At 38.3% G+C, this 20,168-nt stretch overlaps 1 protein-coding gene across 1 annotated transcript in view; it reads left to right on the top strand.

Moving 5' to 3' along the window:
- LOC307043492 (VPS10 domain-containing receptor SorCS1-like) overlaps positions 1-20,168 on the top strand; it is a 43,223-nt gene that overhangs the window by 17,293 nt on the left and 5,762 nt on the right. Inside the window, exons 6-24 of the mRNA XM_079687977.1 lie at positions 3,475-3,539; positions 4,058-4,176; positions 4,517-4,606; positions 5,430-5,609; positions 7,384-7,530; positions 8,655-8,757; positions 9,048-9,124; positions 9,662-9,753; positions 9,898-10,005; positions 10,296-10,413; positions 10,541-10,674; positions 11,691-11,804; positions 13,076-13,247; positions 13,534-13,720; positions 14,429-14,562; positions 14,671-14,794; positions 15,927-16,039; positions 16,860-16,994; positions 19,790-19,889. Of these exons, the coding sequence (XP_079544103.1) occupies positions 3,475-3,539; positions 4,058-4,176; positions 4,517-4,606; positions 5,430-5,609; positions 7,384-7,530; positions 8,655-8,757; positions 9,048-9,124; positions 9,662-9,753; positions 9,898-10,005; positions 10,296-10,413; positions 10,541-10,674; positions 11,691-11,804; positions 13,076-13,247; positions 13,534-13,720; positions 14,429-14,562; positions 14,671-14,794; positions 15,927-16,039; positions 16,860-16,994; positions 19,790-19,889 (2,312 nt within the window). The remainder of the gene's footprint in view (positions 1-3,474; positions 3,540-4,057; positions 4,177-4,516; positions 4,607-5,429; positions 5,610-7,383; positions 7,531-8,654; positions 8,758-9,047; positions 9,125-9,661; positions 9,754-9,897; positions 10,006-10,295; positions 10,414-10,540; positions 10,675-11,690; positions 11,805-13,075; positions 13,248-13,533; positions 13,721-14,428; positions 14,563-14,670; positions 14,795-15,926; positions 16,040-16,859; positions 16,995-19,789; positions 19,890-20,168) is intronic.

The following is a 20,168-nucleotide window of genomic DNA, read 5'->3' as shown; positions in this document are numbered from 1 at the left end:
ATTTATTTTTTATATCGGTGGTGGAAGGACTCTGCTTACCTGCACACGCACTAATACACAAACTTGTAAATACTTGGTAACAAATACATTTTCTGTATTTAAATATGTACATTAGTATCATCAGAGAAATGTGCTTAAAGTGTCGAAATTAGAAGTACCTATTTAACTGATAAAATATCAATATCAATGCATCAAACCTGTGACAATGCTGTTTTGTAATTCTAAAATCTTAATTTGAAAAGTATCAGATAAGTGAAGTAAAATAATAAAGTAGCATCAAATGAAAGTACTGTAGTATATTACACATACATGAGACTTGTTCAGTATCCAAGCAACTACTATAAACCACTGATAAACATGAAAATATAACCAAAACAACAAGTATTATTTGTTTGTTGGGCTGATGTTAGGATATCACAGTATTACAAATCAAGTTATATTCAAATATTCTCCCTTTATTCTCACTTTAGTATGAGACCCTATGGATATTGTACATAATTGGCTCTATAGTGGCAGAGCAAGTGTGTTAGCGATATTAGCTGTTGGGTGCTGATACAGGGGTTATGGCCCAGGATAAATGTTTAATTTATAAAGTTTTTATAGTTGTTGGCTACAGAATCCCTTTTCACACATATAGCTAAAGAAGCAGAACCACTGAATAATCAAAGAAGGTTAGAGTGACCTGCGGTACTTGTTCCTGCAGCTTTTGCATTGGTGTGGTAAATACAAAGACAACACACTAACAACAATATTAAAGTTAATACAAGTCCACAAGGAAAAAGGAGCTGACAAAGTACACAAAACATAGACACACTTTAGTTTAATGAGGCCGAGGTTTTTTTAATCCTCAAAGGAAAGTTGGTTATGACACTAATTTGTTGCGGGCGGTTGAAGAGTGGGAGGTGTGTGGCGCAGTGGTTTAGTGCGTTGGTGTTCGGACCAAGGGAGCACAGGTTCAAACCCCACTGCAGTCAGCATGCCGTTGTGTCCCTGGGCAAGACACTTCACCCCAAATTGCTCCTGTGGGGATTGCCCACAGTATGTAACTCGCTTTGGATAAAAAAGTAACATGTAATGTAATGAAGAGAAATCTCTATCCTTCACAAGAGTTAGTGACTTGTGTGTGGTTGGTAAGGTTATTTATTGTGTCTTGCACACACAAATTCCCATTCCATGTGGACTTATAGGATGCCAAAAGATTCAGTTCTTTATTATTATCCATCCAGAGAAACTCATCAGAAACGAAAGATAGATTAATAAGAAGTATAGGCCCTAAATCATCACATAATGGCCAATAAAACATGATCAGTCATCTTCAGTCTCTCCTAAATCACATAACTAACGATGCCTTTTCTCTTCGGGGAAACAATTAAATCTTTTCTCTGTAGCTAATGGTAATGTACCTGAGCTCACTGCACACAGAGATCTTTGACTTTTAGCTCAGTTCTGCTTCACATAAGGCTTTACATTGGTCCTTTCCCATGAGAGCATATGTTCTTAATTTAGGTTTGTAGCAGACATCAAGAGACCCTCTTTAGTCATTCATCAGGGATCATTTGCTCGGAGTTTCTCACATATAACACTGCACTGCTTTGTAAAATACAGAATTAAGGATACCAAATTTAGATTTCTCCAACACAGAAAAGTCCATGAAAGAATATTCATCTCTAATAATGAAGTGCTGTAAGGGCATATTCACGTCAGATGTTTCTACTGTAAAATAACAGTTTCACAGTGTCTTAAATCAAAATATACCATTTATATCTTGAGTTAAGATTCTAATTAAGGTCTATGGTGTCTGATATTTCTTTAGCATCGTCCTGAGGCTGCAGTGTTTGAAGATGATCTATTAAAAACCTTCATTTTTCATATTCACACATGCACTCCCTTATATCTTTGGAGGAATAAATCAACTAAAACATGTCAGGAAACAACACAACACGCTGCCCACACCGTCAGAAATCAAGTTTGATAAAACATCTGTCATCACAACCTGCTCTGCTCAAATGAACTGCTAAATTCTGACAAACATGATTTGCAAAAACATGCTAACAGCCGCCCTTGCTAGACAGACATAGTGGTATGTGTTAGTTATGGAGAACACTATGTAACACTGCAGGGCTTTATTTAAGAGCAAGTGCCACTGTTCACTGATAGAATTGGATGAAGTATTTGACAGAAAGTCCATTAAAAGAGATGGAGCTGTGAGGCAATTAAAGAGTGCTGAGGGAAGCAGGACGGGGGGCTTTTTATATTACAGTTCAGACACAGTATGGAAAATGAGAAGAAAGCCATCTACTGTCACAACAGCTGCTATTAATACAACAAGTGGTCACTCCTGTCGTCCTGCCGTCATGAAGTATCTCTATTGAAAGTGAATGAAATGGCTAAGTGCACCTTACCCATAAAGTGCAGTGCGGGTCAAAGGTCCGTCAGGCCGGTCTTTATAAGGTTGTTGTATTAAAGACCTTGAAAGAAAAGTTAAGATCACAGCTGAAACTCATATTCCCCATCCCACATACAACTTTAACATTAAATATAATGTAAACTCAAAATACTGCATTTCTGATAACAGGAAAACAGTCTGTTGCTGAGAGTTAAATGCATTTAATGTGTGAACTGTTTACATTTTCGATGTATATTTTGTATGGAATAATGGCTTTGGTTATCAGACTTTTCTGTATTTAGCCACTTGATGTTAAAAAACATGCAAAACCGTTAAAATCTCAAGTTAAATGGTTTGTACCAAAATTTAGAACCTAGCACTCGCAGATATAACATTATGATAAAAGGCAGAGGAAATAAAAACATAATTTTCTAATAATACTAAATAGGACACATTTTCTCTAATTATACTTTCTTTTGTGAATTACCGGATATTTTAACCCCTTCAGAACTTGTACCAGCTATTCATAAATCCATCTCTCAATTTGTGTGTAAATGTGGTTATATCTTTACATTTTAATGGTATACGGCAAATATGTTAGTAAGCTTATATTAGTATTGCCAGTTAATTAAGTAAGATACAATTAAAGCTGGCAGTTAACTACGGTGTGTCAATTGTTTAATAACAGCTAATCTCTACATAAAAAAAAGTGTGTCCCATTTGAATTAAAAAGCACTTATCTCTGCTTGCATTATAGGCTAAGTCAGACCCTACAAAGAGCTGATGCAGTCATCTCCTTGAGGTAGAGACTGTCTCAGAGGCCTTGTAAAAAATATTAAAAACTACCCAAGAGGAAAACTCAGTCTGTGGCTTAAAAATGTATGTACACGTTTAGTTTTGAATGGGCAATTTGCTGTAATGAAGCTAAAATAACAGGGTTGGGAACCAATTACTGTGACAATGACTTAAATGCGGGCATATGATGTAAATATTGAGTCACACAATGTCATATCAATGTCAGTATTAATGAATGAAGGCTCTCCTTTAAGCAGAAATGGAATGTTTCCTTCCTGTTTGTCCCGGTGCAGGTCCAGGCTGGGCTTAGACAAAGAGCAAGGGATGATTCACCTGGAGATCACCATCTCTGACGGACGTGAGTCATAAAATGATGTTACCTTGGCAACGCAGAAAAGTAGACTAGTGACATTTTTAAAGAGATTTTGCATGAAAATATTCACCTTTATTATAATTCCTGAACCTTAACTTAGAAAAACAAGTGAGAGCTTTTTTTATGCAGTACTAAGACGTGCGTTCCTATCTGAATTGGCTGCATGGAGACTCTTCATACGATTAAGCTAATTCATCTTTCAACAGCCAGGCTGTGACTTGGCTCTTTTTATTGGCCACAGTGCAGAGAGGGAACTTCCATAAGGCCTCGTGTGTTAATGCCCCGTCCCCGGGGGAACCGCCTCGTTTGGCTGACGCTAACACACTGGGACAGCTCTCTCTCTACTTGATCTATTAGTGAGAATAAGGTTTGGCCTTCAGAATGTTGCCTCTATGGCTCACTTAAAACCATCAGCATAAGCTAAACCTTGATTGTGGACTGCAGACCGTTGTTTGTTTTTCTCTCTGTCATATTTTTAGCACTCATTTCTTGCTTACCCACAGGGTCACAGTACATAACTTGTAAACTTCAGAATTGCTCTGATGGAAACAAGGGCAAGCCTTTCCCTGGATTTATCATCCCTAATTCCCTGGTGGTTCAGGATGAATACGTTTTCATCCAGGTGGGTTTTTATTGCAAGGTCTGGCTTCATTAAAGAGCAATTAAAAGCTGTAAAACCACTGCATTCAATCGTAACTTAATGTACAGTCATATTTTTCATTAACTAGAAAGGGGCCATTATCCTGGGAAAGGATGGCATGAAATGTAAATCACTTTGTGTATTTTACTCTAACATCATTCTGCCATAATGCACAACATCCTAATTAGGAGGAAACCCAGAGTTTTGGTGCTGGCTTAAATGCTTTGATACATGCTGTTAGCAATCAGTGTGCACAGTGAGTCTTAGTAATATTTACCTGAAATGTGATTTAACTGCTAATTTCCCTATATTGCCTTTCCAGGTGCCAGTAGGTGGTCAGTCTGTCCATTATGTGTCCTATAAAAGAAATGCTTTCTACCCAATGAAGCTTCCCAAGTATACTCTGCCAAAGGTAAGACTGCTGGAAGGGATGCAGTGTTCGGTGAGTTGCAGAAGAACAAGTGCGGCATTCATTTTACTGTGAAACACTCCATTTATTCCCGCAGGCTGTTTTGTGGTATCACGATGACTTAGTGAGGGTTGCTTAGCTGTTCCCGGTTAGTCATAATGTTTGCTGACAAACCCATTAAATTGTTTCCCCCATTATTATCCTCCTCAAAATTGATTTTGTTGTACATGATTACATTTTTAGATGTCGTGTTTATTTAGGACCAATGGATCGTCTTTTAATCAGTTGCCCTCTCGTCTGTATCAACAGATACAGATAATGTGAATGGATGCAGAGTTGCACATTTTCCCCATAACTCCAAAGGAAGTTTTTGAAGCAGAGAAGTAAATGTGTTTTTGCACAGAAACAGTGTTTTGCTCTCAACCCCTTTTGCTCAAAGCCCAGCAGGGTGGCTTAGTGGTTTTAGAGAGAATGGTGGTTATAGTCAAAACAACAAGGAGAGATTTATTGCCTGCAGTGTTGTTTCCATCCGTCCATCCATCCACCTATCCATCTATAGTGTCAACATTTCCTCGAGATGGACACACATCCCCTACCTCACCTCATTCTGGAAAAGGTATTCAGTAAAATTAAATGGAGCCTGTCTTCATCTTTGAACAGGCTGCTGATCCTGGCTCAATGATGTCATAAGTAACAAATCGCTTGCTCGCTGCTTGAACTCTGAAGCCAATATGCTCACACTTATATGCAGATTTTTTTTAACTCCTTTGGATGAATGCCTAAAACTCGATGGCATGTACAGTACTCATGGATTTCATACATTTAGGACCTGCAGATAATCAGCACAGATGACAACCAGGTGGTGGCAGCGATTCAGGACTGGCACCAGAACGACTCCTACAACCTGTACATGTCTGAGTCCAGAGGGCTGTTCTTCACCCTGATGCTGGAGAACGTTGTGAGCAGTGGAGGACCGGAGGGCAACATCATGATAGACCTGTATGAGGTAGGCAGTGGCGGTGGAAAACTCATGTTGTCTGAAGGGCACCAGCTGTATGAGCAAGGCATCAGAACGCAAAACGTTTCCTAGCGTGAAGGGCTGCCTGGAGGGCACTACATCATGTTTTCATAATTTTAAGGTCACCCTAGGGGGCACTTGTTTTCTCCATGTAAGGACACCCTACAAAGCACTTTATCATGTTTTCTCCACTGGAAGGGCACAGGAGAGGGCACTTTATCATGTTCTATCTACCAAAGTAGTATCCAAGATGGTACTTAAGCTGTGTGTTTTCGCATTATGTCCACCAGTTGTTTGGTGGTGCTGTCATCCTTTACAAGTTTTCATCTTATTCAGGCATTTCAATCTCAATGGAAATCCCTGACCTGGGTTCATAAGTGTTGCTGTTTATAGAACAATGTTTCAAAATCAGTAAATGCTGACAATTAAACCAATCTATTGTCCTCTCTTCTTTTGATTAAAAGTGGCATTTGCCCGTTGTTATCTCCTGTAGCTGATTGTGATAACATCAGAGGCCTTGTTTATCACACCAAAACATTTTTTTTCAGCTGTCCAAAACCATGCATTTGCTAATGTTAAGAGAAATACAAAGATGCATTTCAAATTATAGAAGAGAGAATCTTTGCTTGAAAAATGACTCAAATTATTAACTGATTATCAAAGTTAACATAATATTGCAGGACAAATTGTGTTCTTAGGATGACATGTTTTGACTTTTTATACACATAGTTACCAATAATGAAAATAAAACGTAGCTGTACTTTAGTAAAGTACCTCTTAAATGTATCCATCAATCAACTCACACTTACATTTAATTCCGAATCTTCAACCCACCTACCCATTATGTCTTTTACAATGAGAAGAAACATTGTATCTTAGAGCACCATGCATATCTAAATCGCTTGTTTGGGAGCTTTAAAGAGATCAAGGTATTCTGACAAGTAAAGTAACAACAGACAGCCTCCAACTTTGCTTACAGTTCAAGTTGATTTTCCCCCGTGCTTTTCTTAAGTGTACCCTGTGCTCAGATCTCTTTGGTGTCTCGACAACAATGGAACAGATGTTGGTGCATTGCATTCTGCAACTGAAAGACTTTCTCTTTCATATCCACTTCCTGTCGGCTTTTATTATCTGTGACATTGTAACATATAAAAAATTTAGTAGGTGCAGTCTTCAGGTAACGTACCAACTATACATTAGTCACTTCAAACACATACAGGGTAAAAAAGCAGCTTTAACTTGTAAACGTTATATCTGCGTTGACAGATGTGCTTTGAGCTTCCCAGTGACTGAACATGTATGTATCACTTATCGTCATCTGCAGCCAGCACTAAAAGCCTCCTAGTTTACGAATGCACACCGCAGATAGCCATCAGCATTGGTTATTCTTACTGCTCACTGACCTCCACACACATTGTAGGCCTAGAAATATTTAGCTGCAATGACCAAGAGCAGATATGTAATGGAAGAGGAATGTGTGCTGAAGAAATAGTTGCATGTGAGAGTCTGCGTCTCTGTGAACATAAGTACAAAGAAGAAGGAATAGCTCAGTGATGCGCCATATGTTGTTTTGATTCTGCAGAGTCCTACAGATGGTCAAAAATAGTGCTCCCTGTCGGAAAAACTACCACATTCAGACATCTTTTCCTCTCTGATCCAGGCCTGCAGCTTTACTTAAGTCTGAATAATTTAAGGTTTCTTTTTTTCCTTCCCTTTTTTTTTTTTTTTTCTCCCCACCGCTCTCCATCTCTCATGTTTGCAGGTTGCCGGGATTAAAGGGGTGTTCCTGTCAAATAAAGTTGTAGAGAACCAAGTGAAAACTTATATCACATACAACAAAGGCAGAGACTGGAGGCTTCTTCAGGCTCCAACCACCGATCTCCAGGGAAACAAGGTCTATTGTGAACAAGTAAGTGGGCCACTGACAAGAGATACATATTTGGATTACCATTGTGTGCCTACAAAAATACTACAACTGGATGATGCCATGCTGTGGTCAAAGGGAAAATAAATGTAATTACATTCAAACAGCTTGGACACGACACCTTTGCCATGATTTACCATAGGCCTACTGTCACTCACTATTGTGTCAAGTTTTAATAACATAAGTTATTTCAGCATAAATGTCTTTAAAATACAACATGAAGTCATTCAATTAACCTTATGTTATTGTTTTGAGTATAAATAGTATAAGCAGCAGTGGTAGTAGTATGTATGTGAATAGCTTATTGGGGATTTTATCATAATATATCATATGCTGAATTGTATTACATTTTCTATCATAAGTATAAAAATGTGTTTTGAGTGCAGTGTAGTAGCATTTTTTTAAACAAATTATATAATATACAATTTAATAAATCAAGTTAGAAGGACTATAACCGGTCATTATTCATTACAAGAGCTAATTACAGCTTCAGTCAAAACTGTTTTTTTGTTCACTGTTCAAGATAAGTTTGGGTACATGGCAGCAAGTTAAACACTTTAGTTTATCACATGCTCACAGGGTGAGACCAGGTACTAAAGGAAACAGTGTAGATAGTAGGAAAATGCATAATAATGCAGGAGCACACACATCGGTAGACCCATTCGACAAATAAAATGTAAATGACTATAACCCTATCTAGAGGCCATTCTTAGCCATACATCATTTCTAAACAGGAACTTTTTATGAGCCAAATAAAGGTCTCGTGAAAAATTGCATCATCATACTCTCATTAGATGTTAAGCTGCAATACCGCCAACCATAATACGTGAATTTACACATTGTTATTCTTCTATATCGAGCTACCAGCATACATTACAGTATATTTCTAGCAGGAGCCTTGATGGGGTATGATAATAGCTATGTATGTGTGTGTGTGTATGTGTATGTGAAAACTTTCAAACATCATTTTTTCCTTAGAAAGATAGAGTCATAATCATGTCAGAAGTCATTATGACACATCATATACAACAAAAACCAGGTCTGTATCAAACCTTTCGATTTCACACTTAGAGCTCAGCAAACCAATCCCCCTGTGTTTGTGTTTGCAGCCTTATTGTTCGCTACATCTCCACCTCCACGTGTCAGAGAATCCCTACACCTCGGGAAACATCGTCAGCAAAGATTCAGCTCCAGGAATAATCATAGCGTCAGGTGAGGGGATTATTGGATTTGAATATCCGTACTCATGTTTCATAATGGTCCTTCCGATCTGATCCCTAAGCCCTCCCAGTCATATACGTTCTTAAACCCAGTTCCTAGTGCAGTATTTCTGTATGTAGCCGACACCAGTTTACAAAATAAGATGAAATGAATCCTTGCTGTACATCTGTTACATGTTAATACTGTGGAAATAATAATCCCCCAAATGTGTCTGAATAAATACTCAAATAACAATAGAGTAACTATACTGAACATAGTGCTTGTCTACCTTTTGTATTCAGGTGTTGTCGGACCAGAGCTGACCAGTAACAATGTCAGTATTTTCATCACATCGGATGCTGGAAACAGCTGGAGAGAGGTACAGCTTTCTTCACCAATACATTTATTTTCTCAATTGCTTAAAATCCTTTGCCTCAGTATGATACAGAACAAAAAGAAAAATATGACCTTGTCAGGCATTATCTAAACAAAGAATATGAGTGTGACTGAGCTTTCAGAGCAAACACTCGCTTCTCAGTTCTCAGTGAAACAGCCACAATTGCAAAGACATAAAGAATTGAGGTTTGGCGCCGAGTGAAGACATGTGCATCTCTGATCTGTGGAACAAATAAACCAAAATAAACTTTGACAGATTGTTATTTTGCCATCGGCTGAAGACAACAACAATCAACAAAGAAAGCAAGACTTTGTAACTTTTTGTTTATCACACAACTGGGATTCTTGTGCAAAGAACGGTTGTGGTTTGCACTTGTTTGGTGTGTAGTTGTTAGTATCCATGTTCCTTATGTTGCCATAGGTGCACACTTTCTGTAGACTTCAATTCTTGTCTGTTGTGATGAAGTGAAGCTGGTCCTGTCTGCAGCTTTTTTACTTGTTTTATTTGTTATACTCATAGGTTTTTCAGGAAGAATACAGCTTGTTTTTCCTGAATCAAGGGGGATCTCTGGTGGCCATCCGGCACACACCGCTGCCAATTAGACACATTTGGTAAGTCTCTCCAAGGGCCTACCGCATTCTTTTTAGAGACTGTACTAAATCTTCAAAACAAGGAGTTAGACTGCTTTTCTGCAGAGATTTTCTTACTGCTTGTGTCTGGTCTGTCTGTGATCCAACCATTGTTCTTTCCCTTAGGCTGAGTTTTGATGAGGGCAGAAGCTGGGACAAATATAGCTTCACCTCCTCTCCGCTGTATGTTGACGGGGTGCTGGGGGAGCCTGGGGAGGACACCCTCATAATGACGTAAGATAAGAAGAAACCACAGGGAACTGACGTGTTTCTGGTTTAATTATTCCACTGGGTAATAACATATTACCCCAATGAAGACTTAGTAGTGTACATAAATATTCTATTCTAGAGTCTATTTAATGTGGTTTTGAAAGGTCTTCATATGCCCAAATTGCGGAGGAGTTTTTCTACCCACAGAGGAATATGGATTAAAGCTGTTGCCTTCAAATTACCCATAGAGGAGTTGAGGTTGTTTTTTTTCTACCAAATGTTTTTGATATTGTATATTTTGCTTGTTTGTGCAGAATCTTTGGTCATTTTAGCCATCGATCTGAGTGGCAACTTGTCAAAATTGACTTCCAGTCCATTTTCCAACACCGCTGCACATCTGAAGATTACATGACATGGCAGTTACACAATGAGGTAAGAGGGTCTGAACAAACCCAAGTGAATCTCTTTGAGTCACTCACACAATAAAAGCAAGATGGTACAAGACAAAAAAAAGGCAAAAGGAGCCTCTGAAATGTTTATGATGCATTATTTATCACAGGGCGAAGTGTGCATCATGGGAATGAAGAGAATCTTCCAAAAACTGAAAGCAAACGTTCGATGTGTCAACACCAGAAATCAGTATATTTCCCAGATGTCAGACTCCTGCCCGTGCACAGAGGCAGATTTTGAGTGGTGAGTTTCCTACTCTGTAGCTGCACTTCTCCTTTCACTTCATTACATCCAACGCACAACACATTATCAATCTTCAGAGGCAGAGTCTGTGAAGCTCTCTAGGCACAACAAGAGGAGTGTTTGAAGAGATATATTTTAGGATTTACAACTTTTTTATCTTATTTCTGTTATCTTTCTGTCCACTTAGGATTGCAAGTGTGTAATATGACTTAAGAAACATGCAATCAGTTGTCTGCTAGGCATGGATAATGTTTATATACGATTATGGTTGCAATCAATATGCCAAAACAGATTTTCTTTTGAATTTGAATTTAATATTCATCCCAATATGGAGTAAATAATCAAACTGATGTTTTCAATGCTGTGTACTGTATAATCATATCGTCAATTTAACTGGCAGAAGTTGACTGGAAGTATTAAAGCTCAGCATTAACAGTCAAGTATGTGATAGCAGTACATTTCTGCATCGTTCAAGTTCTCTTATATATCCATAATGAATACAACTATTGCCTGATGCTCAAGTCTATTATTATATGTCTAACAAGTGTCACTTCCAGTCAGTACTTCTTGTAATCCCACACCCTTGACTCTATCTCGTACTTTCTTCCATTGGAAAATGAACTGCAGCTTCTAGTTTAGTAACAAGGCTGAACGCCACTTTAATACTAAAAGCCTTATTTCAACTTTCCAACTCGTTCTCCTGACACTGTTTCCCTGATCAACATGACAGATCCATTTGATTTTTCTCAAAGTATAATTATAGTTTTTGTAAACATGCACTATTCTTTCTCTGCTTCAGAAGTTTGATACATAAAACATCAAATCTCACATACTCTGAGCGGCTGTGAAAAGTTTGACTCGATCTTTGAACACCTTTATTCTCAGTAGGGATGCAGTTATTTAGTTTTATTCTTTTTGAGCTGAGTAATTCTATTTGATATTTTAAATGAATGATAACTACTCCCGATAACTCCTCGGTGTATCTTTTTCTGTACTTGTTGTTCCGACTGAAACAGCGACTACGGGTTTGAGAGGCAGATTGACGGGCGTTGCACTCCGGCGTTCTGGTTTGTTCCTTCAGCAACATCTAGAGACTGCATCAGGGGGGAGAGCTTCCTCAACACCACAGGGTACACTTTATTCCTTCGTACTGACACGAGCAAGGGGAGTAGCGATGTCAAATTGTCCTTGGTTAATTTCAAACTCAACCTGCTATTTTGTGTTTTACCTATTATGCAAAATCCACTTTTTCATGTCTCTTCTACATAAACATGTGTCCCCTCTGTGTAAAGAGATTCTGAAAGTTTCAGGAACAAAGACCCCCTCTCTTTTTGTCCTGATCCATTTATATAAAAACCTGTCTGAAAATGAGCTGATCAGATTGTGGCCAGTTTGTGATGTCATAATGTTTTTTGGGTTGTGTAACCATTAGCCAATCACCAACCAAGATAACACCCGCCCACCTTATCACCTGAATCTCCTCCTAGAGCACCATTGTGTTCTTTTTAACCAAATATCTCTAAAAGGGCGTGGGGAGGGGCTCCTTATTTTCATCGAAAGTAACAGACACAGAAGCAGCACTTTTGAAACAGAGCTGAAACAGAGGGGATTATGGGATGCTACCATGCATGATCTGTTTGGTATTCCAGCCAAACGCTTCAGTGACATGTTTGTATATAACTGAGAAGATTCAAAAGATTCAAGATTCAAAGGTTTATCGTCATAATGCACAAAGCTACAGTGTAGAAATGGCAATGACATTCTTCTGACCTGAGCTCCTCCAACAATGCAACATATATAATAGAACTATAATATATTGATGACAATGAGTATAATAGGGGACCTTTAATTTAAAACACTATCAATTATAAATACTTAACTTATAAATGGAAGGAGGAGAAATGGAAAACTAACAGGTTAAGAAATGATGAGGCTGTTCTTTAGGATATTTATTGCCAAAATAACCATTGAACTACGAGCCATAACAAGTCGATTGCACCTGAACACCACATGCTGCAATTGATAGTGCATGTAAACTAGTTGGCAATCGAGTAGTGAAGTCAATGTAGTTAAAATGTAATGGACAGATAGTTAAAAACGTCAACATTTTTAACGACAGCTATATTTTGTGTGCTAAGAATATTCTAACAATATAATTTGTATTTGTAATAGTGTTGTGTTAACTAACATCTGTTACAAATTGACATGGTTTTAACTGATGGCTGGTGTTAATAAAAGCTAATTGAGCTCATCTGATGGAGCGTAGGGGGAATTGTAGACTAAAGAGGTGGTGGTTTCTCTCTTTTAAATATGTCCCCTGTATATATCTGCTTTTACACACACAGTTATATATTTTTGTGTCGCTTATTTGTGTCCTTTGTGGGTCTTAAATGAATTGTAGATACCGCCGGGGTTTGTCTAACAACTGCACAGAGGGGACGCTGTTGAAGTACAGCCCGAGGCGACAGAAGTGTCCCAGCCATGCCCCCCGGGGCCTCCAGCTCTTCACCAGCGAGGGAACACTGGTAGCAGCGCTGGAGAGGAATGTCACTTTCTTGGTCTTTCTGGAAGAGGTGCTGACTTTACTTTATCAAAGCAACAGTAGTGTGTGTGTATTACAGTTCTAGGCTGCATGCTTTTTCTTCAGTCTTTTATCTTTATATCACGATGCTGTCAGAGACATAGTGCAGAGGCTGGAGCTCCAGCTTGTCAAATCAATGTGCGGCGACATGATTAACCGCTTGACCTCGTTTTTGTATATATTCTTGTATATATTATGGAAAATGCACTCTGCTATGTGTTACTGTGGCTACACTGAGGCTAAAGTGTGAGTGACAGTATTTTGTTTTCTTTTTGAAGGGTCTCGGCTCCATGACAAGTATAACGGTGGACTTTGGCGACGGGACAGCTATATCATATGTTAACATCAGCTCCATCGATGACGGGGTCAAACACATCTACAGCAGAGTTGGCATCTACCACATTTCTGCTACAGCAAGCAACTCTCTGGGCTTTGACAGGGTCCTACTCTTCCTCCATGTCACCTGTAAGTCAAATCACTGCTAACTGGTTCCAATGATTTTTTGAATGTAAATCTTTGCCCTTTTCCATCCAGAATACTCTTTGAGTTGATGTCTATCTGAATGTATTCACTTGCATACTACCCTTTTAATTGACCTAATCACATGATAAGGTGAACTTGTTAAGAAATAACCTCATTTTACTTAAGTGACTACACCATAAACTAAGTCTCAATCATTTCTCATGACTTATCATGAACTATAAGATACTTCACATAGGTACAACTTCTAGACTTGTGTGCCTTTTACAAAGCAAAAATAATTTTAACACCTGGGCCAACATGCTCTTGACTCTTGTACTTTCAAATTGGCTCGTTAAAGGAAACTACATCCAATATCTCTACACAAAGTTTGGAGTGTCACTCACCCTGTGTAGGCGTGAAAGACGGCTGTTTGTTGTCTCCTGGTTGAAAGAGAGGAGCAGCTGTGGTCAGTTTGAATTCTTCTCATTACAATGGATTCCAAGGGTGACATTTTCAAGGATGTTAAGCATTGAAAGCCTCCACAGACACTTGTCAAATGCTCCTGCATTAAATCAGAAAGAGTTCACTCAGTGTGTTGCAGGCTATCATTATTGTGGCAAAATCCATGGCTTCTGTTGCAACTTTGATAGTTGTTTAGCCATATTTAATCACAAGATGTTGATCCATAGTGTTTTTGTTTTCTCTCTTAAGGTCAACTCGAACAGATTCAGCTCTTGGCTCCTTCAGTGGTTGTCAAGAACAAAGCGATAAACCTCACGACGGTGTTACGGCCCAGCAATGTGGGAACAGTCAGCTATTACTGGTGGTTTAATAACAAAACAGAGGTAAGCCTTTATTTTTCATTCTCTACCACGCAGCCTATTTCCTGAATCCCTTGATAGATTCTCAAGTCGCAGTACATCTTCCTCTCTCTCTGACTCTCTCTCTTTCAGCCTGTTGTGACTCTGGATGGAATGATGTCCTTCACTTTCTCCAAGGAGGGAAGCCACACTGTCACCGTTCAGGCTTCAGTCGGCAATACTGTTCGACAGGACCAAATGACTGTGGCCGTTTATGGTAAACTCAATACAAGTACACATCCTCTTAATATAATTACAAAGTGAAAACTATGAAGTCAATTATGCATTCATCCATTGAGAGTGGATTGAAACATGTTTTTCAATCTTCAAAGCCTTTTGACGTGAAAAAAAAGAAGCCTTTCACAAGGTCTGCTTACTGATTTTCCCGAGCTTTCGTGGCCTTCATCAGCGGTTTAATTATTATCACACGAGCTAAAACTATGGAATTCGACCTCATCATATCAGCTGGTTGTACTGTATTTGAATTTAATTAACTCAAAATCGCTGATGAAGGCCATGACACGTTAAAAAGCAATTTGGTAGACCTTCTAAAATGAAAGATTTTTAATAAGAAGCTGATTCCAAGTGTAAGCAACATTATTCTAATTCCCTGTCTATTATATATTTATATACATATATATATATATACATATATATATATATATGTCTTACATATGGAACTATTATATCTGTAGTAGTGAATTACGTCTACATTGAACATTCAAAATAAAAGCACATATAACTTGGAAATAATGCAACGTTTTTTAACTTTAATGCCTCTATATATTTTTGTTGCAGTTTTAAATTCTTTAAAATGTTCAACAAATTCAAATTGGTTAATATCGTTGAGGCTTCTCTTACGTATATGTTTAAGAAGGCGTTGGATATTAAGTAGATCTCCATTGAAAACAATGCATTTTCTAACTGCCGGTAGTTAGAAATGAATATGTTTTATTATAGGAACCCAACCGTCTTGTCTTGTGGTGCCTATTAAACAAAGTTATTGAATTAGTGATGGATAATGATGCATTGCGTGCACATAAATAAAAAACCACAAACCAAATCTTTTTGCTTCTTACCTCGCCAAGATAGAAATGTCATCATACATCTCATGCACCTTTCAGGGGTATAATATGTAAAACCCTATAAACATTTCTGAACCTTGAGACAGAAATAAGTTCAGTTCTCTTCGTCAATTTGCAGTTTGGTGATCACATTACCATTTAAGCCTAGCCTAAATAATTTGTAAGGAATATACAGAGTCAGTACAGTACTCAGTAGTCATTTGAAGAAGAAGTTCAACAGAAGATATGCATTGTTCTTCATCTCAAATTCTTTCTCACTTTCAGATTATTTCCGGTCCCACATTTTGGGCTTTTCTTCTCATTTGGACGAGCTGAACCCCGGGGTGTCAGAGTGGAGAGAGGACATCAGCCGAGTGGTGAAGAACTCCATGGTCCAGGTCAGATCTTCAGCTGCTAGCTTTTATTATAAAAACTGTAATTCAGTCAGGACTTAACCCTTCATTCAAGAAATACTTAAGTCTTGTCATGTGAGCCAATGACCTTTCCATTCTCGGTTATGCTGCGTTTGTATTGCATACCAGCACTGGACTTCTTTCAATGTCTTTAACCTCACTTTCTGTGTAATTAGTTGTTAACCTCTCCTCGCTTACATGCCACATCACCTGAAAGGATTATTAGCAGTGCAAGCTTTCAACTGAACCCGTCAAAAAACTGAAGGGCAGTTAAAGCACCATTGTGACAGTAACCATTTGTTCTCTAAAGAGCTGAATGCCATTGCCTGGAGAGAACACCAAAACCTTAAGTTCAAATAGCGTAACTGCGGTTAGAGAGTCTGGTTTCCCCTTCTCAGACACTGTCAGGATGTCAAAAAGGCAGCAGGTTATGTAAAAGACCTGGATACTGAGCTCTATATATATATATCCTACAGTAGCCCTCAGTATGAAACATTCACTTTGACCTTCTGTCTTGTCAGATATTACCATGGTTTACACCAGGAAGCTGACAGCAGACCTCTGGTTATGGCATAAATGCACTAAAAGCCCTGGCCTTTACCAAAGACTGTCAAATTAAACTTGCATGTTTCGTTTGATCCGTGCATTACATCTTGACAGTGACTGGTACTTAGGCAAATGATATATGAAGCTGAGAGCTAGCCGTTTTCACTCAATGACACAGGGCACACAAAGCATAGAATATCACCTCAAACACTGTCAATTAAAAAACCTTTTTAAGGAGGTTTTGTTGTTTTTATTAAAGGTCACGGGAATCAACAAGGGACAGCTCCTGGTCACAGTGCTCCCTGGTTTACCAACAACAGCAGAGATTTTCATCCTGCCTGAGAAGAGGCCAAGAGTCGGAGGCATGGATGAAAAGTGGGCTCACCTGGATCAGGTACCGTCTTATTAAACCGTTCAAACAGCCGCTGGCATATGCCCGCTACAATATACATCTGCAATAGACAAAATAAAATATATCTCAACTGAATGTAATGTCTTGCGTGGGTTAATATGTGCAGCACAATATGTACAGAAGCACATGACCTATGTAAAAGGTTACACCATATAGCCATAAATACATACATCACAGTATTTTGCATATTTGTTCACATCGTGGGCTTGAAACCAAAGTTAATTTCCACTTCATTTCATCAGCACTTGTAGTCCAGTTTTCCTTTGTTGGAGGTTTTGCCTGCAGCCAATTTGTGTGATAGCTTTGCTTGTAGCCAAAAGTATCCTGTGCCATAATTTCATCCATAATTTCATCCTGGTATAATGCAACAAAAGAGCCATCATCCTCTATTCATCATCTCCGTTGCAATCTCTTGCCAATATAAAAAAGTTGATTTCAGTTGTGTCTTTCCTTCATATTACTGCAATCATCCTCAATCTATCTCCAATTTCTGTTTGACATTGACGGTAAAGTAGTTTGGGGAGTTTTCTGTTCCATCATATACTTGTATTTTTTAAATTAGTTGTTGAGTTGTTTTAAATCTTATATGCTTCGATGAATACGTTCAAATTAGATCCGCTGTCCTTGGTAGATACTTGAATTATTTTTCCTCTCAGGCAGCCATTGGTTTTCTATAAATGTGAGCCTTCAACGAAAATCAACTTGTAGAGACTTCAAATTTGATTTAGGTGAGGCAATATATCACAATGAGCATCATGTCTGCATTTATCTTTGTCAAAGTTACATTATTGTTGCATTCTAACACAGTTTTAAGTGCAGCTTTATTTGGAAAGTCTGCACTCTGTCCCCGCGTAACAATAAGGTTACGTTTGACAAAAATAAATGCAGACATGATGCTCATTGTGATGGATTACCGAAGTCAGACAAGTTTAAAGTCTCTGCAAATGTATTTTCATACCAGGGGGAAATGATTGGACACCACTGGCTGCATGGTAGGTAGGGGAAACACTATGTTATTCCTCGGAAAAGGTCAGCGGTAATGAAGAGTGTACATTTTTTGTAGTAATTGGGGTAAAAGATGTGGAAAAACTCTGGCGTGGTTCATTAAGGGATAACACGCAGAGAAGAAGAGGAATACTTTTCTATAGATGGCACATAAAACCCGTTTCATCTCATATTTCTCCATAGGACATAATTAGGTTTAAGATGAAACCCCTTTTGATTTCCTGCAGAATTATTCACTTAAAGTACTTCTTCTCAAGCACTGCATTTGTGTTTTTATATTGCAACACAAATTTGATTTATATAATTTAAATATTTTGTATTGCTAATTACTACTTCACTAATTGAATCACAGACAATCAATGTTGTAATGTTCCCACACATTTTGTTTTCAATTCCTAATAAAGGGGTAATACATAATTTCAACACTAGAGGGCAATGTCTTCCCGTGTAAAAGCAATGAAACAGCATCCGGCACTGAAATGAAACTCACCAAGCATCTCCAAACACGCTGTAACCTCACTGCCACCCTTTAGAAGTTTGGAACTTGCTCAAACCTTTAGACAATAACAGTCTCATAATTATTTAAATCCCTCTAATGGCTCTAATTATTGTCTTACGACAAAAACATATTATTTAAAAACTAATCTCTCTCAAGTTATGGATAGCTATTAAATACGTGACAAAACAATAAAACCGTGCTGTTTTTAACGCTTCAGCTGAACCAAAACTAATTTATTCCTCATAACAGAGAGGACCTCAATGTTTCAAAAATAAACATCATTTTGCTGGCTAACGGTCTTCAACTAAGTTAATAGGTATTTAATTACATTGATGCATCATATAATTGGCAGCTTTGAGAAAGGAAACAAACTGGGGCAGGCGGCCTGGATTGGGAATTAAAGAGATGTATTTATCTAAAGCCTGTCTGATTACCTGGCAGAACGTCACAGACAATAGGGTAATAAATCTTCAGTTCACCGCTCTCCTCTCCAGTGAATGACTTGCAATGTGGATGCATTAAGTCAGCGTGTGCCCACGCATACACACATGCATGTGGTGAGTGTATGTGTGGAGCAGCTTATTAAAATGTGTAATAGATTTACTGACCCTGATGTGCCACTAGAACAAAAAGTAATTATTCATACTGTGTAGTGCAGTCTAATTTTAACCAGTGGAAAGATTTTAGAAAGAGCAAGATGGAATTAGTGAGGCATGGCTAAGGACTCAAATGGGCTCCGGGAAGGCAGTTCGGTCCCCTGTTAAATGACTGCTTCATCTAGGTGTGAAAAAAGCAGCGGGAACTTAAGGCACTTCAGGGAAAAAAATTAAAACAGTTATTTTATGATATAAGAACATACTTTGCTTTCCAATGGCTTTGCCTACGTGAACTTTAAAATCATTAAATCCTTTCGCCCTGAAAACAGGTTTACTGGGGAAAAAAAAACAGATGAGAAATTCCATTTCGTTTAAAAAAGCACAAGATTTTACTGATTTTTTCTTTTTAAATGTCACTGTCACACCGTAAGCAGGCTCTCCTTTTACCTGATAGGGTTTCCATCGCCATTAACAGAGTGCCGTGTTTCGCTGCAGAAGGTTTGGTTTTCCTTGTGTCATATCAACGTATGCTCTTCTTTTAAATGGAAGCAAAAATTGTGATTCATAATTCAGGGTGTTAGATGAAATGAATGTGTTTGAAATATTGATGACTGTAGAATATTGCTGTGCAGCCGCTGCTAACCGAGTCTTCTCTGCTCCATCACTCCTCCTCATAGCTTTCTCAGGTTCTGCTAAGTGCTCTGAACCAAGACCTCATCCAGTTCACACTCAAGCCGGGGGTGCAGGTGAACGTGTACGCCACACAGCTGTCTCCAGGTGAGGCTGCTCCTCTGCCACACACCTACTGAACAAACCCAGTCCTTTTTTGGGAGAGAAGTGCAGTGCAGGTGCTTGTCTCTCGGTAATGTAAGGCCAGACCTTACAAATTTGGAGGTGAAGATGACTTTTAAGTCTAGCAATAATTAAACAAATGGTGAATTGGTAAAAAGATGATAACTTAAATACATTCAAAATGGAAGAGTCTTGTAAATGAAAAATGAAAATAGAAACCATGAGAATTAGAAAGCAAGTTGATATATTTCATGCTAGATGGTA

The sequence above is a fragment of the Notothenia rossii genome, assembly GCF_949606895.1.
Source record: "Notothenia rossii genome assembly, chromosome: 6".
Lineage (NCBI taxonomy): Eukaryota > Metazoa > Chordata > Actinopteri > Perciformes > Nototheniidae > Notothenia > Notothenia rossii.
This window is presented reverse-complemented; position numbering and strand designations above follow the sequence as displayed.